We start from the raw sequence: 17,675 nt of genomic DNA, 5'->3' as shown, positions 1-17,675 counted from the left end.
AGAGCACTGGTAAGGGTTAAATGGAAGCACATGTAGATGGTGCAGAGATCAGTTGTGGGTACTGATACTTGTTCATCCAAAGCAGGTCACAGAGGAGAGGTCTCAGCTTATCACCATAACAAGGATATCTGTGGTCTCTTCGTACTTTTAATGGTATTTTACCATGTTGCATTCGTAACAGGTGAATTCTGTCTCCTAGTCCTGCTACCATTGCAAAGCCAGTGCAGAGCAGGTAGAGGCAGTTTTGGATACCTGTCTGGGGTGAACATGATTGTGGCAACAGTGTTGAGAAGAAAAGAATTTCGGTTACAAAACATTATGTTGGAGCTGGTGGGCTGGCTGTGTGGGAAGGTAGCCCTTTACTTGCAGGTAGATCTGCTATAAAAAAGAAAAAAGGCTCATCTGCTAATGTGATAGTGCCATTTTTAAAAGTACGTTTTTGTGAAATAACATGGCCCTTCAATGCTTGCTGTTCCATGTACAAAGCACTGGTGCTATAGCTCATAGGAGTGGCTCTGCCCCCGAAGAGCGTGAAAAATTTTGATGCCTGAAAGAAAACAGCAAGAAAGATGCTAAAACTGAGCTGTCTCCACCATTTTCCAATGTTTGGATTCAGCTTTATAGCAGTAGCTTGCTTAGAGTTGGTATTCAACTGTCCAAAGCTCTTCACAGTTTTGCAACTTTTGTGCCCTGGGTATGTATTTCCTTCAAAAAAATACTCAATTTCAAAACTGCAGATTATGTGTTTAGCAAAAATGCTTGAAATGATATTTAGGTGATACTGTATATGTAGACTATTACTCTAAAATAGCATCTCCTTCTTTAGGTTGATAAAGAAATTGAACCAACAGACAATTCTGCAGGTTTCCTGTGGAAATTGGCATTGCCTGGCTTTGGCTGCAGGTACTGTAACATTTATTATTTATTACCAAGATTTATACTGTTATTTTGCATAGTATCCAAGATTGCTTATTTCCACGTGACAGACCAAGGGTGTCCCTGTCTCAACTGCTTTTGATCCAAATGGGGGAGTATACAACTTGTCAGATACTATAAATATTGAAGGAGCCCAAGAAAGCCTTTGTCAGTACTGTCAAGAGAGGAAACATCATGCACAGGCTACCCACTACCTCACTATTGTATGATGGCAGGCATTTAAAACCCTTCCATCCTGATTTAGAAAAATGTGCATAATTAATGTCTTTTTGTGGAAGTTACCCTTGGCTACTACTCTGTAGTATGCAGCATGTGGACCACTCTTCATTTTGCTGTTTAAGTTACAGTAATCCAGTATTGTATTTTGCACTTAGTCACACATCTGTGTACTGACCTGGTGGCTTCAGACTGCGATTTTTATTTTAGTAGAGAATGTCTTGTTGATTTTTCTGTTTTAAGGATGAGTAGAGAGGAAGCCCCCTGTTTGGTTCACGTTCATTTTAACAAACTGTTTTCCTGTTGACTAGCTTTCACTCTATGACTCTTTTTTTCTTTCCTTGTTTCAGATGGCCAGTTCTTCACGTGGGGACAGAACAACTATGGTCAGCTGGGCTTGGGTAAAGAATGTCCCTCCCAAGCCAGCCCGCAACGTGTCAAATCTCTTGATGGGATCCCTTTGGCTCAGGTTGCTGCAGGTGGAGCCCACAGCTTTGCCCTGTCTCTCTCAGGAGCTGTGTTTGGCTGGGGGAAGAACAGCTCAGGGCAACTGGGATTAAGTGATGAACGAGGTATTAAAACCTTACTCCTAGGTGAAAGAAGGAATGGATTTTTTTTTTTTGACTGAATGCAACTTTTCACATTTAGAGTGTATTTTTATTGAGCAGATAGGTAACCTTAGCCACTGCTCTTTGGAAGAGAGGACAGAGAAATGTGATCTAAAAGGTTCTTCAGGCTTTTCCTGTTTGATAGGAACAGAAACACATTTTTTCTTTCTGTTGTAGATGTTAGTGGGAGTGAAGAAGGTCAGAAAAATGAAGCCTCTCAAATGCGAGTGTCAACATGTGGGCATCCAAGGAAGGGCTAGGATTCTTTCTTCTTTCAAAATACTGTGTCCATGGTTTTGTTTGAAGTTGACGTGGAGCAAAGGCTGTCCCTGTGGAACAGTGTGCTGGATCCATCCCCTAGTTTGCCAACATGTTTTTGACTGGAGAGCATCTGTTTGCTACAGAATGCCAGCACAGAGTATTTCAGTATTAAAAAATGCTGTCTAGTTTATTGGTTGCGTAATTTTATAAACTTTTTCAGGTGACCATGTTCAGTACAGCCTAGCCATCAACAGAATTGGAAATAGTTTTATAAATGAAGCTGAAGAGTGAATATGACATTACCATTATTCTGCAAAGCCCAGAACTCCTCTGCTTGTTGCTAACATGTTCTTAACCCTTTGGAAAAAAGGAAGTGAGAGGAAGAATTTTTTTGCAGTTGCAAATCAAGCTCTTCATTTTCAACACAGTTTCTGAGTAACTTTAAATGTGTATTAAATATCTAGACAAGTTACTGAGTGTGGACTTGATGCCCAGCATTTGTGAATAACTTATTTTGCATGAGTAAGTACACATGGGGTGTATATATTTGTAAATGCTAGGTTGCATATGTGCTAATATGTAAACACTATATGTTGCTAAAGAAAACCATCTCTCCACTTATATTTTGTGTATCTATAATGCAGGGGTGCATTTTGAAATCTACTCTACCAACAGAAACATATACTTAAAGCTGTTACTGAAGAACAGCCTGCAGTTTAGCACAAGAGCCTGAATTGTTTTATGTATCCTTTCATCTTGCTTTGCATTTTTAGGAATGTGAAACACACTTGGAGAACTTGTAACTTGTATTCTCTCGGAAATGTTTCAGAGCTGCTTTCTTGGACTGTATGTAAGCTAGAGCACTGCTCTGGAAAAGCATCTGTGTTCTTCCCATATAGACTAGCAAATAGATGCATCTAATTTCAACGCAGTGCTAGTAGAAAAGCTGCAGTTTGAGAGCCTTGCTTAGTTCTTGGGCCATCTTAAATATACAGGGGGCCTCTGCTTGTGGGGCTATGTTGGCCAGGGATCACAGTCTGCTTACCCTCAATATATGGCACAGCTGGCAGGCATCTGTAATAAATATTTTATATCTATGGTTAGTGAATCGTGGTGAGGCAGTGAGAATTATACTTAGTGAACATGAACAGCAAAGTCTACAAGCATGAGTATTTTGTAGCACTGTTATTTAAACAATTATGCTGTAGGGTTAAGAAGCATCATTTCAGTCAAAATAAAGATCAGTGGGGGAAAATACAGAACAAAGTAAATAAAGAATCCACTGTCATTTTTAAATCTGTGGAAAATGTGACTGTTTGCCTTTCACTACCCAGAAAAAGCAGCTGTAAAATCCTTTGGTGAGAGTCTTTAAAAAGTGGATAGCCCTCTTGGTAGGAACCTTATTTTTCATTGGTGCAGAGGAAGCAGTTTTGGGCTGCCTACTGTTCTTTGAAATGCCTACCTGCCACATCAGTATAACGTGAAATCTTGCTTGATATATTCATTGTGGGGAGACCCACTTCTAATGATTTAAGACAGCAGCATGAACAGAAGCATCATTAAACTGTGCCTGAGATTAACCTCTGCAAATAGGAGGATCTTTTTCTTAAAATATGACAAAAGAAGGAAGACCTGGCATTTAAATACACCTTGGGATTCACCTTGTCATATGCCCTGCACTGGTGTCTCCCAAATGTCAGTATCGTTAGCCTCAAAGAGGCCCTGAGCGAGCTTTTGGAAACAGATGTATGCAGCAGTCTGTGAGAGGTCTGGAACAGAGCAGGAGGCTGAAGGTGGGTGTAGCTAGGCTGCACTAGTTGTGTTCCGACCTGCAGGTGCTGACTGAGTTCATACAACATACTCAATATTTATGTTCTTGCTCTGGACACCTTCCTGTATGCCTGGCACAAATCATTTAAGAATTGGAGGAGAAAGCAACAGGGACATGTTGAAGCGTATGTTATTTTTTCCACATTTGCTAAAGCTTCCTTGTACTGTGTCAGAGTTGCAGGTCACATCTGAAAATCAGACTGCTAGTGGTTTTTTCAGACATTTTGGTGTGTATGTATGAAACAAACCCTTCTTGTTTCCATTGTTTACAATGCAGACCGAGAATCTCCTTGCCACGTGAAGCTGTTGCGGTCTCAGAAGGTTGTTTACATCAGCTGTGGAGAAGAACACACGGCAGTTCTGACAAAGGTAAAAGTGCCAACCTGGGAATGTTGGCTGCTGTCTCACCTGCCTAATGGATTCATTTAGTTCCCTGGGTAATGGCAGAAAAACAGGTTGACTTAACTTTTTCCATCTGACCCCAGTAAGGTGAACTAAATGAACTAAGTGGAAAGTAAAGTCTTGTTTTAGTTTATTTTGAGATTCATTGTCATTTCTGAAGATACTAATAATTCATAACAATGAATAGCAAAACTCAGCTGACTCCCTCAGAGAAACAGATTTGATCAGGGAATTTAACAAACATACATCCAAAGGGCTGAAAACAACATTTTACTGGAAGATAAAAAGAGCTTTTGTGCATCAGAAGGAAAAACAGGGTAAAAGGAAGGGGTGTTTAAAACAAACATGTTGTCATTCACTCACAACATTTACAATAGAAGTTTTCAGTAGTATACCTCCTGCAGTTTCCAATTAGAGTATAGTTTAGTGAACGGAAGATGGGGCTAGGTCTGCTCAGGTCTTGCCTCTGCTTAAGCTTGGGCTGATAGTGAAACTGGAGTCAGAGAGATGCTGCTAGGCTATGGGTCCCTAAACAGAGAATATGCTGTCTGATTTGCTAACAGAGTGGAGGGGTGTTCACGTTCGGTGCAGGTTCCTGTGGGCAGCTGGGACACGACTCCATGAACGACGAAGTGAACCCCCGAAGAGTTCTCGAGCTAATGGGCAGCGAAGTATCCCAGATTGCTTGTGGCAGGTGAGTACCTGTGTGCACAGTCAGAAGTTTTCCTTTAGTGGTGGTTAGTGCTGATACTGGCTCTAGTACCTTTATGGGATAGTTTGCTTGCACATCCTGCATGTCAAAACTAAGTTAATTTAAAATTTACTGTACATGAGAATTTTAAGGCCCTCTAAATGAGATCGATCTTTAGTTGAGGCTGTTGCCTATGCTATAATCTGAAGGAAGGTCTCTTTCCATCTTAATAATCCAGATGGACTCTGAAGCTGCAGGCCCTTTGGTCACAAGTTTCCTGCCTCTTCCCTGAAAAGAGAGTTATTAATACTGTGCTGTGATACTATTTTTTGGTATGTACAGACTTGGCAAATGGCAGATTATTTCATCTGTGAGCCTGCTTGCCAGCACAGACTGCTCTTTGTCCCTTCCAGCTAATGAGCTGTGCTCCATAAACTGGTGCCATCAGGTGGCAAAAGCTGATCATTGGTATTAGTAGAAATATGCTGCTTTGCACCAACTTCTAGTCTAGTGAACAGAAAATAAATTTCAGACTATGTCTGTGTTTTTTCTTCAATTGTTAAACGTGGTCTAAACTTTGTACCCGTCTCTGTTGCAGACATCACACTTTAGCCTTTGTGCCTTCTTCAGGAATGATCTATGCATTTGGCTGTGGAACAAGAGGCCAGCTAGGAACGGGGCACACGTGCAATGTTAAGTGTCCCTCTCCTGTGAAGGGTCACTGGGCAGCTCACAATGGACAACTCTCAGGGAAACCTGGTATGTGCTGTGTGCAATCTGAAGTGGCAAATGGACGTAGATGCTTTCATTTCATCTATGGTGATCTACAGACATCTTGACGTTGGTCTGTGGGTTGGAATGAAACTGCTAGAAACGATAGAATGATCCTAGCCCCTTGGTCCAGAGGCACTATAGAAAGTAGTAGATGACCTCTTGCTCTCTTAATTAACCCGTGTACTATCTCCCTTTCTCTTTTCGTAATGCAGCTCAACATTTGAGGATCTTGAGCCTTCATGAAATTGTTCTAGTAATGATTTTGGAGAGCCTAGGTTTCTCTTTAAAACACCCACTGTAGTTTAAAAATTACAACCTTTTCCTCCTGCTAGGCCAAGAGTGTCATCTAACAGAACTACATCTCTTTCTTTAACAGATGCTTGTAAATATCACATTGTTAAACACATCTTTTCTGGAGGAGACCAAACATTTGTGCTTTGCTCCAAATATGAGGTAAAAAAAAAAAAAAATCATCTTAGGTCTGTACCTCTGCCCCAGCCTTTGCAGTCCATCCTTACTAATGACAACCTTACTAATGACAACTATTACAGGGATTTTCAACTGATTAGGAGTGACTGAAAGAGCTTAGATGCGTTCCTTCAGGGTCATGTCAAAGAGCAATTGGGAAGACACTGGTTTCAGTTCGATCGACAATGAGGGGAATTATTTCCTTTGCAGATTATAAGAAAGAGGCTGCTTCCCCTATAAGGTTCTGGGTGATTAGAGTGTAAGGTTGTGTAACACGTACCCTGAGGTTCTCTGAAGATGTAGGCTGCATGGAGGGCTGAATGCTCGATTGTTGTTTCTGTCTCCTTATTTCTTTCAAGAGGTGTTTTGACATGTTTTTTCTGAGACATTTAAAAGGGCTTTGGTACACTTAAGAAAACAGTTTTTTCTTTTTATTTTTCAAATTATATTTGGTGATGGTCCTGTTTTTTCCATTCCTTTCTGAGCTCGTTAGTTGAGCCATAGCTTCCTCTTCAAGCCTGTGCAGAAATGGCACTTGAGAAAGCGATCATTTTTGTGTAGAAATCAGATTGTGAGTAAGAAGAAATTGTTTACAAGCCTTGCCTTTGCTGAAATCTGTATCTTCTCACAGAATTCCTTGCCTGCTGATGATTTCCGGACCATAAATGAAACACGTTACACCTGTTTAATAAATGATGAAACTATAGATGTCTGGAGGCAAAAGCTTTTAGAAAAGAACGGTTCTAATTCTGTCAAGTAGGTATTGGGGCACTGGAGAAGCTTTTTTGTCAAAAATTTTATTTAAAGAATTTTGTTGGCTACCATGCCATGTTTCACTTGAAACTTAGCAACTTTTTCCAAGTGTGATTCTTGGTCATACCCAAGCTCCAGTGGGGACAGTTACCAGTTGTAAGGATGACAGGTTACAGCTCCCTAGCACGACCAGAGGTATTTGAGGCTGCCTCAGAACATGACTGGAATGATGGGTGGGAATTGGATTTGAAGTTGTCCTCTGTATGTGCTTAGTGTTCATGTGAAAAGGAACAAGAAGCTTTATGCAGGTTGATTGAAATTCCTTTCCCTTCCCCTGTGTGCCTGCCCTGAGAAAAACGGAGTAAGTGGAAAGAAGGCACTACCAATATCCTTTCGAAGAGGGATGTTACATGATGCTGAGTGGGCTGTGTCACCACTGTGCCTCTGAATGATGTGATTCTGAGATTGCCTTCCAAGGAAGGAAGGGAAGAAAGCTAAGGAGACTGACTGGGACATCTTCTCATGTTTTGTATCTCTATCTTCTTTTGTCTTCTTGCTGCAAACAGTAATGTAGTTCAGATACTGTCCTCGGCTGCCTGCTGGAATGGAAGCTTCCTGGAGAAGAAGTAAGTGGTAAACGGGGTCCAGAAGTGTGTCCTTCCCTTGAGACAAACTGGAATCTCTTTACTTTGTTCACTGTTGCAATGGGCTTTGATTTTTGTGATCAGGCAGGAGACTGGGGCAGAGAGCAGCCGCTAAGGAGATGGGTGGTCAGAGCTGGATAAGGAAGGCAAATAGTCTAAGAAAGTGAATGGTGAGTGTACTGTAAGTGCCATGGAATCCCTGGAGTTGTCACAATTGTTACTTTTTTTTACAAAATGCATATAAACTGTTTTTTAAGAGAGAAGGGTAGGAGTACTGACATTAAGGGAAATAAGTGATCCTGGTTATCTGAATAGTCTCATACCCAGCTGAATTAGCCAGTGAGGACTGGGGGGTGTGTGTGTGGAGGTATACTTCAACACAGATCGCTTTTAAAAAAATGCATGCATGTGAAAAACATGGCAGCACTTTCCTTTTAGGTGACGTCAGTTTTGGAGAGTTATGTGCTCATGCTTACAAAAGCAGGAATTTCAAGGAGAGGATGACCTGTACTGGTAAAATGTAATGCGTGTAACTAACAATGGGTGGTGATGAGCAAGTAATATGCATAGCTTGGTGAAAGGCTGAGGGCTGGAAAGGATTGTGATGGCTGTGTCTATAAATAGAGGGGGAGGTAACAGCATAAAATGAAGAGGAATTTTTATGGTGATATGATGAATAATGACCTGTAGCTAGGTGAAGAACCTAGTTACTTTGAGTAATCTTTGACTAATTTTTTTCCAAGAGTAACTTGAAAAGAAAACAATTCACTAATTATTCCTGCTTTTTACCACTAGTGCAATGGTTTCTTCTCCAACCTTGTGAGAAAGCATCATGTTACCACACTAGGAGAGTTGTGTCATGTTGATTTAAAACACATTGTGACATTTTCACGTTGTTGAGTCACAGTAGATAGTCCCACATCTCTTTTGTGGAAATGAGTGGAGTGCATGACTTGATCACCCTGATGTGCTTGTCTTTCCACCTTAATGATATCTTGGCTAGTGCAGGGTTTAACTTTTACAGAAGTGTGAGTAAATGAACCATAAAATCTGAAGCCACCATACACTGAGGTGAGGTTGTATTTAAATGTGCATCTTTATATGTGAAACATAATGTTACAGGGCACCTGGTAGAAATACCCTTGTACATCCTTTCAGCATCCTAATGCCATATAGGCCTATTTGCAGTATGGCATTGTGGTATACAGGGTTAGATGGAAGAGCAGCTTTTCTGTGCCTGTGCAGCTGGGCAGGCTGCAGTGCTGCTGCTGCACATCATAGCCTGGAGCTTTCTGCACTACAGTGTGACTCTGAGGAGCTATTTCCAGCCTGGCGCTTGTGTGGTTATGGAAATAACTCTCCTACTACAGGAGACTAAGTTTAGCTTCTCATATCGTTAGAGCCACACCAGCAAACTGAGAATTGCATCTGATGTTTAGTAGGTGCCTTTTCCTTCAGGGGATGTCTGATACAGCGCGCACGCAAGGTGACTTGTGGCATGGCTCTTGGGAAATCCTTGAATGGAATTGTAGTAATGACCTTTTTCTCTTTTTGCTGTCATCTGCAGATCTGTTATATCTGCAGGTGGTGGTGCTGAGAGCTACTGTTACAGCTGTTGAACACACTCTAGATGCTGATATGGGAACTTACCTGCTGCATTGCATTACTAGATCAAGTTGTCAGATTATTGTCCTCAGTAGGCTTGCCTTTGTTATCTCACTTACACAGGCATCTTGGGTAAACTGCATCCTTTCAAGACTAGCGGAAAGGACAGCACATCTTTGTTACAAATAAAGTCGTCTCAACTGTATTGTGGTTTGGTTGTGGTCCTGCTTTAGTTTTAGGGATAGAAAGTAAGAGGATGGAGTTGATGAAAGTCTGTTCCCTTGTGTAACAGGCAGTGTCTTCTTGCGCATCACCCCTCCCTTTCTTATGGTGTGTGCATAAACAGACTTTTCTATTAAAAATACATAGTGTGTATATCAGGCAATACAGAGAATCCTGATACATATAGTAGGTTTGGTTTTTATATGGTTTTAAGCTATCAGACCTGTGCAGGCAGGCTCTTAGGTTAGTAAGGTATGCTGGGGAAATCAAAGCATTTGATAAAATGTTTACCTACAAGAATCTCAACTCTCATCAAGGCCCGAAGGAGTCCAGAAGGGTGAATTGTTCATCTTATGTTTAACAAAAAGATTCCAAGTTCTACTTTGTTTCTAGACTGATTAATTCCCTGGCCATCATTCTCTGTTGTTTGCACTCAGGCCATGCCAACACACAGGGTAGTCGTTACTCTTTCTTAAATTTATGCCAGGCTGTCTGTGACTTTTTTTTTTCTTTTTTTTTTTTTTTTTAAGAATTGATGAACATTTTAAGACCAGTCCGAAGATCCCAGGGATTGATTTGAACTCCACCAGAGTGCTGTTTGAGAAGCTGATGAACTCTCAGCACTCCATTCTCTTAGACCAGGTATTGCACTTCTGGATTTGGGGATATTCAGAGGGAGAGTAAGGACTTCGTCCCTCTGTAACATGGAAGTAACGGTAGGTTTTTGGGAAGCAGGTTGTGTTTAATATTTGCAGGCTAGATACTGCATCTTCATCAACCTGAACTAATTTCCACATTCTTAGAACGTGACCCAAAAGCTTATTTTCGAAAAAAAGTTCTATCCTATGGTATTGAATACTTGAAATAGCTCCTGAAATTAAGTCCGCATCTTGTAAACAATTAATATATGCTCATTTCTTGCATGTTGAGTATTTTGATGATTTTATACCAGCTCAAGCACTAACTCAGGGTATATCTCCTATGAGTACAAGAACTGTGAGATGCAATTGTTTGTTCTCTGTGCCGTTTTTTAACTATAATTTTAATGTTCTCACTGCCATCTTTTTAACTAGAATTGATATTTTCTTTTCCTGTGCATTTGATCTTCAGCTGATATAATGACTTCAGTAGATTTAGAGTGATAACTAGTTGAAGACTTAGCCCAAGATATTTTAAATGGTTCGTGAATGTGTGCTGGGTAGAACCACTAGCATGAACTTTGAGACTTCAAAAGTCACAGAGTAGTAGCCGTTCTTAGTGAAGTTTGTTCTTATGAAATAAGTAATGGAGTGAGATTAGCTTACGGAGTAGATAAATCGCTCTAGCTATTAAGTATATGGCTTTGATGCTAAAAATCTCAGTTACTCTTTTGACTTTAATGCTGATAATTCCTCATCATTTGGTTCTAAACAAGATGCACAATAACACTTACAGTATGTGAAGGTAAATGTAGTGGCAGTTAATTTCTGTAGTGTGGCATAAGCTAAAAGTGGATGGCTTTGTTCTTTGAAGTTGATGTTCTAGTATATGATCCTTTTTATAGTCTCCTGTAATTATGTGTTTCCCAGGCTGTGAGGGACGTACAATGTGTTAACAGGGTCCTCCAACTATTACGATGGAGGGCCTCAGTGAAAAAAGTCTTTCACCTGTTTTCAGATGCCTTCTTGTTTCCTTCTAGATATTAAAGAGCTTTGAAAGCTTTTTGATTCCTCAGCTGTCCAGCTCACCACCAGATGTTGAGGCAATGAGGATCTACTTGATTCTACCTGAATTTCCACTCTTCCAAGACTCAAAGTATTATATAACATTAACACTTCCTCTAGCAATGGCTATTCTGCGCTTGGATACCAACCCCAGCAAAGTTCTTGGTAAGGGATAATTCATTTTCTCCCTTAGAGAAGGATGTGCCTGAAATGGCTCAAAGCATCCTGCTGGGACACAAAGTGTTGGCTTGAGATTTTTCAGTCATGTTTTGTTTTGACTTAACCTTTTGTTTTGTTACCACAGCTGCAGTGATAATTGAGTGTTATTTCTGATACAGTATTGTTAGGAAGGATTCACCTCCAAAAAGGAGTGGGGGAACCAAAAGCGTTCAAGGAATCTACCCTCACCTCCCAACCTAAGTTCCCAATTAAAAGCTTTTTGAATGTGCTTTGAATTTTAGGTTTAAAATATGAGGAAATAAAGAACTTGCCATACAGGTAAAATGTGGAAAGTTCATCAGTTGCAGTAATACAGAATGTATAAAGTATGTGGTAGTGTGGATAATAAATGAGAAAATTCAGGTGACTTATTTTAATTTAGAAATAAAATATCACTTCAAAGAACAGCTAGTAGGGAAGAGCCTTAGCTAATCTGCCTACATTCAGAGATTCAGTTCCAAAGAAATTTTAAGGCTGCTGCGTGAACATAGGTTTTGTAGATTGTGGAGATTAAGATCTTACTCTCTTAAATATAACTAGATACTGCCCACATTAAAATATACTGTTCTGTATAAAGTAAATTAGCAGATGTGCTGCTTATACAAAATTATCTTATCCTATACAAGGTACAGAAAAGCCTACTGACTGTTTTCTCATCAGAATGTTCCAGCTCTTCTGCTCCAGAATCTTCTGAATTATGCTCATATTATTTCCTGATAGCTTAGCTTAAGCTAAGTAGAGCATACGTTGCTTACAGTTGTTTATGCATGTTTGCTAAGCTGTTACTTTTGTTATTTTTTGTGTTGTTATTTTTTGTGTTGTTTAAGATTATCTTAGACTAATTCTCATAGTATCATATATAATGCTATGTAATGTGTTTGGGCCTCCAGGAGCGTTGCTCCAGTGAAATTTAGTGGTGTTTTTTTTTTTGTTTTTTTTTTTTTTTTTTTTTTGTATTCATAGAGTTTGGAACCAGCTTGCCTCTTCTGCTTAGAGTTTCTAGTCCACTGTGATTGTTAGTCTATAGAAATGTAAAGGATTCTCATCCTTCTGCCTGCCAGAGTTCACTATTGTGCTGACACCTGAGGGAATGAATACATGTTTGTTTCTAACAGGTAGATGTGATGGTTTCCCAAGCTCCTGCTTCTACTTTGCAGGCTGATTAGGTCTAGCAAAGATGCTAGTAGACCAGAGTCCAGACCTTCAGAAGAGAGGCAAAGCTTATTGTCCTTGACAGGAAAGAAATCAGCCTTCTTAAAGAGGAGGAGTTCAGACCTTTAGCACAGATGTGCCAGGGATGCCCTCTTGACATCCACTAGAAAAGTATGTGGTATTGATGAAGATTGGGCTATGTAGCTGTCTTCTTCTCACTGAGAGTGAGTCAGTGATTAGAGTGATGGATGGAAGTTGTGGGTTCTCTGCAAGAACATAATATCTTGCAAGAATCTTGAATTCAGACACTAGCACTGATTGGCGTAGGGGCTGGATGGTGAGTGGGGTGGTTATATCAGAGGGGAAGGGAAGATCTTTGAGACTTCTAGTGTCTGCAGCTGACTTGTCTTGCTTTCCTATTGCTGCAGTTAGAATAGAAGTAGGGAGGCTTTCTGAAATTATTCTTAAGTATGTTTCCCTGTTTTCAGCTGTACTCCTTTATTTAGAATACTCTGTGGCCTTCAATTTAATATTTATATCGATTTTCCTCTCCTTTCCAGATAATTGGTGGTCTCAAGTGTGCCCGAGGTATTTCCTGAGACTAGTGGACCTCTATAAAGGGGCAGTGGTATACCTCCTCAGTGGAAGAAAGACGCTGTTGATCCCGGTGCTGTTCAGCAGTTACATTACTGCTGCGCTCAGACTTCTGGAGAAACTCCACAAGGTAAGAGGGAAATCTGGGTGTTAGCTGGCTGCAGATGATTCAGTCTCTTCTCTGCCCTTCACCAGTTGGCAGGGGCAAAGTGGCCACAGTTCCGGTTTGACAGCTGTGTCATTGCCCCCTGAGACACCACAAGAAGGAAGATGTTTGTGGCTGTTCTGACTTCAGGGTGTTTGAAGACTGTCCAGTCCTGTCTCGAGCACTAGGAAAAGTTTGCCTTAGAAAGCACCACTGCTGAGCCACCAGACTGTGTGCTGTTGCTCCATCACAAATACCTGTTTCATCATCCATTATGTTTCCACTGCCTTGGTGCTGTTTACTCTGAGGAGGAGGGAGAACTAAAAGAAGCAGTAGGAAAGAAGTTTTTCTTGCCCATGTTTTGCATCATTACTTATCTCGATTAGTTCCCAGGAAAATATAAGGCACCTCAGTTATTTGTAAGGCTTTCTAAGGCTTAGTGTTGCAAGCCACTGTGTTCGATTGTATCTGAGCTGTGAGGGGAAGCCTTTTTGAAGAGAACAAGCCTGCTTGTTTGTAGAAAAATGCTGAATACATCCGTATTTTTAAAACCTGTCTTCCTCACTAGGTAAATCAGAAGGTTAAACACGTAGAGTATGATAAGTTTTATATCCCTGAGATTTCCAACTTGGTGGACATTCAGGAGGATTATCTCATGTGGTTCTTGCATCAGGCTGGAATGGTAAGAGGCTTTATATGTAGTCATGAAATAGCTGTCTGTTTGTCTCTCTAGTCTTAAGAGATCTGCATTTTTAATATCCTTATTAAGAGTATAATGTATACAGTATAGGAGCATCTATATATAAGCTCTCTGATTTGGGTACTCAGTAGCTTGAAAAGTTGCCTTAAAATAAGACCATTCAAAAAGCTAAAGCTAACAGTATTTAACTAATGCTTGTAACGATCTCTGTGATTATTCATGTGAGTCCCATTTGATCCTTGCACAAGGGGATTAATTCAGTTGCTGGATCCTTTTAATGTAATCAACACCTCAGGAGCCAAATCCTATATTCTAAAATCATAATTTTTACCCTTTACTTCTGCTGTTTAGGCAGGTATTGTGAATAATGTAGCCAGTGATCTTAAAATGTTGCTCTGTAAGAGGAGGCAGTGTGGCGTACTGGCTAGGGGACTGAACCAAGACTCAAGAGATGCGGGTTCTATTCCTGGCTCTTCCAGTAACCTGCTGGGTGATCTTGGGTAAGACCCTTCACCTCTTTTATGCCTCACTTTCTCATCTGTAAGAATGGAGATGACTAAACTGAGGGCTGGAAAATGCTGTGTAGGAGCTCAATGAGAATAGTTAATTATAGGAAGGAAAGAAATCCCAAATGTGAGAAAACATCAAAAATATCCATCAAGGGATGCTGCAAGAATAAAACCTGACTGTAGCAAGAATTTTTGTGTGTGTTTTTATGGACTTTGTAAATGTCGTGTGCTGTGCCCCCTGTGCCTGCCTTCCATCACATAAGTAGTGCTGCTCTGTGCTTGCTTTCAGTGAGTGGAGTAATATAATACTGACTCAGTTTTATGTAACAGTAATAGATAAAAATGCATCAATATGTCTATTAAGAGGAGTAAGCTGTGTTACTGGAGTGGTCTTAAGTTTTCACGTTGTGGCCTTGCCTTGTCTCTTGTTGTTTCACATGATCTCTGCCTTGGGGGTGGTATTCTTGTTTTTCTTCAGAAGAGTGAATTTCACCTATGGCAGGCTAACGCAGGCCTCTGTGCCAGTTAGTCCTCTTAGTAATATTTGATGCAAAAGTTCTGAATTAGAACTTGTGCATTTCCTTGAGAAGGAATTTCCTGTGCTTCTCTTCAAGAAGAAAAAATTGGGTTGTTGGTCCCAGAGCAGATAAGGTTTCTTTGGGTCGCCTTTGAACTAGTCCATCCTAAAAAAAAGAAAAATAAAAGACACAACTGACAGAATGAAAGATTTTTATTTTTTTCCTTTTTGCTTTCACAGAAAGTGAGACCATCTATTATGCAGGTAAGAAAATTGTTCTTTGTGCTTCTTCCTTGAAGTGCTTATCAAAACTGCAAATTAGGAACCAGTCTGCCTGCCTTTCTTGCAGGATGCTGTGACACTCTGTTCTTATCCTTTCATCTTCGATGCTCAGGCTAAGACCAAGATGTTACAGACAGATGCTGAACTACAGATGCAGGTAACTTTTCTCTCTTCTGTTTTTTCTGTCCTATTTTTTTCCTTTCCTTTCCCATCAGTGCCTGCAAAGGATTCAGTGGGGGTTAGTGTGTTGCATTTCACTGTTTCTGTGACAAGAGAGAAAAAAGTAGCTGGAGAACTTTTGCCCTGGATGCTGCAGGGGCAGCTCCTGGTTTCTTTCGCTTCGGTAAGCTTGGTAACATCCGGCCTGCCAGATGTGGAAACTTAAACAGAATACTGTGTGTTTGTGGTCATCTAAGGATAGAAGTAAGAGGAGGTCTGTACTAAAGGAGCTGTAAGGCTGGAAAAGCAGACAGGCTTTCAGGTAAGTGGGTTCCTCTTTTGAAGTTTCTATCTGGCACAGAGGGTGTGTCAAAAACTGAGGCTTTGAGGTCCAGCTCATGACCCCATTCCTGGTTGCCAGCAGTGACTTGTCACCAGCTAACACATCTGTCTGCAGTGAAGGGCACAGAACCTGGATGCTCCAGAGATGGGGTCACAGCAGCTAATTGGCTTCTGTGCCCTTACCCTGTAGGTGGCAGCCAAGCTGTGTCCTAGCTAGGCTGTGACAAGGACAACCGGCCTGCCCTCTGTGCCGGTATAAACCGCTCACTGGTAGCTGATACTGCTCATGCAGGGGCAGAGAGTGGTCACTGGTCCTGCATCCAGTGCAGGTCGGGTCAGGAACTACTCCGGTCCTCTGAGAAAGGAGTTTGGCAAGGTCCATGACTGCCACGTTCCTTCTGAGTGGAAAACTGTCCTCAGTTACTCATGGCCATGGTGCTGGTCTCACGTGAGATCCATCTCTTAGGTTTTCTGTAGCCACCATAACACATGGTCCCTGGCAAGGAAGAGAAGGCTGGGCCCACACTCGCTCAACAGCCTGGAATTGGCTTCTGACGCTGTTATTTTTGCAGCCCTCCCCCATGTATTTCCAGCTCCCCGGAACATGAGTATGAGCAGTGTATTGCTGCGAGGAGGTTATCTGCCTTGCCTTGGCAGGACAGCGGTCTGGCATAGGTTTTGTTGTCTTGAGAGACAAGATCTTAATGAAGTCAGCCACTAAGAGGCCACAGAAACAAGCAGTTTTGTGAGTGCTGGAACAAAGGAAGCCTGGTTTCCAATAGATTTCTGTCTCATGGTCAATTAACATTGTAAGTGAATTATACAGAGTGCGTTTGTCACTTACTAGAATCTGTGAGTGAGAACAAACACTACGTGTGGTCAAAGCTTTGACTAGAATTTGTGCCTTACGTGGGTTCTCTGTTGTGGGGTAAGTGAGAACTTTGGATTGTGTGGGGTGGGTTCCCTGGTGCCTTGCAAGTTGCAGTTGTCAACCAGCTCCTCCCCTGGCATGTTAGTAATACTGCTGTGCCTCATGGACTCTCTGGCATCTTTTCAGGGTTGTTTTCACACTGAATTTCTTTGCTCAGTTAAGAACATGAAGAAAGTCTTTCTTCCACCTGTCTGCCTTATGTCACGCAGTGCTTGGGAATTTAATAACTTCTTGTCTCACTCAGTTGAAGTAAGCCAGTGGACTCAAAAGGTGTGGATATGGGAGATGGAGGGAAATTAGCCACACATGCATGTACAGAGTGGGCATAGAGCCCCTGTACTCCTGCAAAAACAGACCAAAAGAGTAAGGAAGGAAGGAAGGAATGTCAGGCGTATGGTTACTGTTTTCCTTTCAGAAAGGAGCAGAACAGCAGCTCTTAATTCACGCCTCTCATTTTCAGGTGGCAATAAACGGTGCAAACTTGCAGAATGTGTTCATGCTTCTCACCCTGGAGCCTCTGCTGGTCAGAAGCCCTTTCCTGGTACTTCATGTCCGCAGGAGTAACTTGGTTGGTGATGCTTTGAGGGAGCTGAGCATTCATTCAGACATTGATTTGAAAAAGCCTCTTAAAGTAAGTTTTCTCCATTTGTTTAGCACTTACTCATCCAACTGACATTTTTGCAGCCCTTCTGCCCTTCACGTTGCCACCTCACCAGTGCCCGTTGGCTCTTCCACGTGTAGAACACACAGCAGGGCTTCATCTAGTCAACAGAGGGTTGAGTCTTTCTCCTCCATGACCCCTGGGAATTTTTGGCGATGGTCAGTTTACAAAACACGTAGAGTTTGCTTTCTGTTTTGGGGAAGTTTTCCTGACATGCCTACTGTATAAGGGGGAGAGAGAAAAACATTTCTATGTTAGGATGCAGTGTCTTTTTTGCCATTCTACATAAGCAGGCCACTCGCAATAGGATGTGTTTTAGTTGCTACAAAATTCATGGCTGCTAGAAGCTAC

General features: G+C 41.3%; 1 protein-coding gene across 6 annotated transcripts in view; it reads left to right on the top strand.

The window, feature by feature from the left end:
* Positions 1-17,675, top strand: part of LOC134139607 (probable E3 ubiquitin-protein ligase HERC3) — a 51,512-nt gene that overhangs the window by 20,411 nt on the left and 13,426 nt on the right. For 4 of the 6 annotated variants that reach the window (XM_062574209.1, XM_062574212.1, XM_062574210.1 and 1 more), the window contains exons 4-18: positions 827-903; positions 1,503-1,724; positions 4,129-4,220; positions 4,817-4,947; positions 5,543-5,703; positions 6,095-6,171; positions 6,818-6,942; positions 7,506-7,565; positions 9,941-10,052; positions 11,089-11,278; positions 13,045-13,208; positions 13,792-13,905; positions 15,190-15,213; positions 15,299-15,388; positions 17,124-17,294. In XM_062574209.1, the coding sequence (XP_062430193.1) occupies positions 827-903; positions 1,503-1,724; positions 4,129-4,220; positions 4,817-4,947; positions 5,543-5,703; positions 6,095-6,171; positions 6,818-6,942; positions 7,506-7,565; positions 9,941-10,052; positions 11,089-11,278; positions 13,045-13,208; positions 13,792-13,905; positions 15,190-15,213; positions 15,299-15,388; positions 17,124-17,294 (1,810 nt within the window). Of the gene's footprint in view, positions 1-826; positions 904-1,502; positions 1,725-4,128; positions 4,221-4,816; positions 4,948-5,542; positions 5,704-6,094; positions 6,172-6,817; positions 6,943-7,505; positions 7,566-9,940; positions 10,053-11,088; positions 11,279-13,044; positions 13,209-13,791; positions 13,906-14,274; positions 14,424-15,189; positions 15,214-15,298; positions 15,389-17,123; positions 17,295-17,675 lie in introns of those variants that run through there. The other 2 variants (XM_062574213.1, XR_009958219.1) reach the window with 2 other exon arrangements.

The sequence above is a fragment of the Rhea pennata genome, chromosome 4 (genome assembly GCF_028389875.1).
Source record: "Rhea pennata isolate bPtePen1 chromosome 4, bPtePen1.pri, whole genome shotgun sequence".
In the NCBI taxonomy this organism is placed as follows: domain Eukaryota; kingdom Metazoa; phylum Chordata; class Aves; order Rheiformes; family Rheidae; genus Rhea; species Rhea pennata.
Note: the sequence above shows the minus strand (reverse complement) of the source record. Positions and strands in the feature narration are given on the sequence as shown.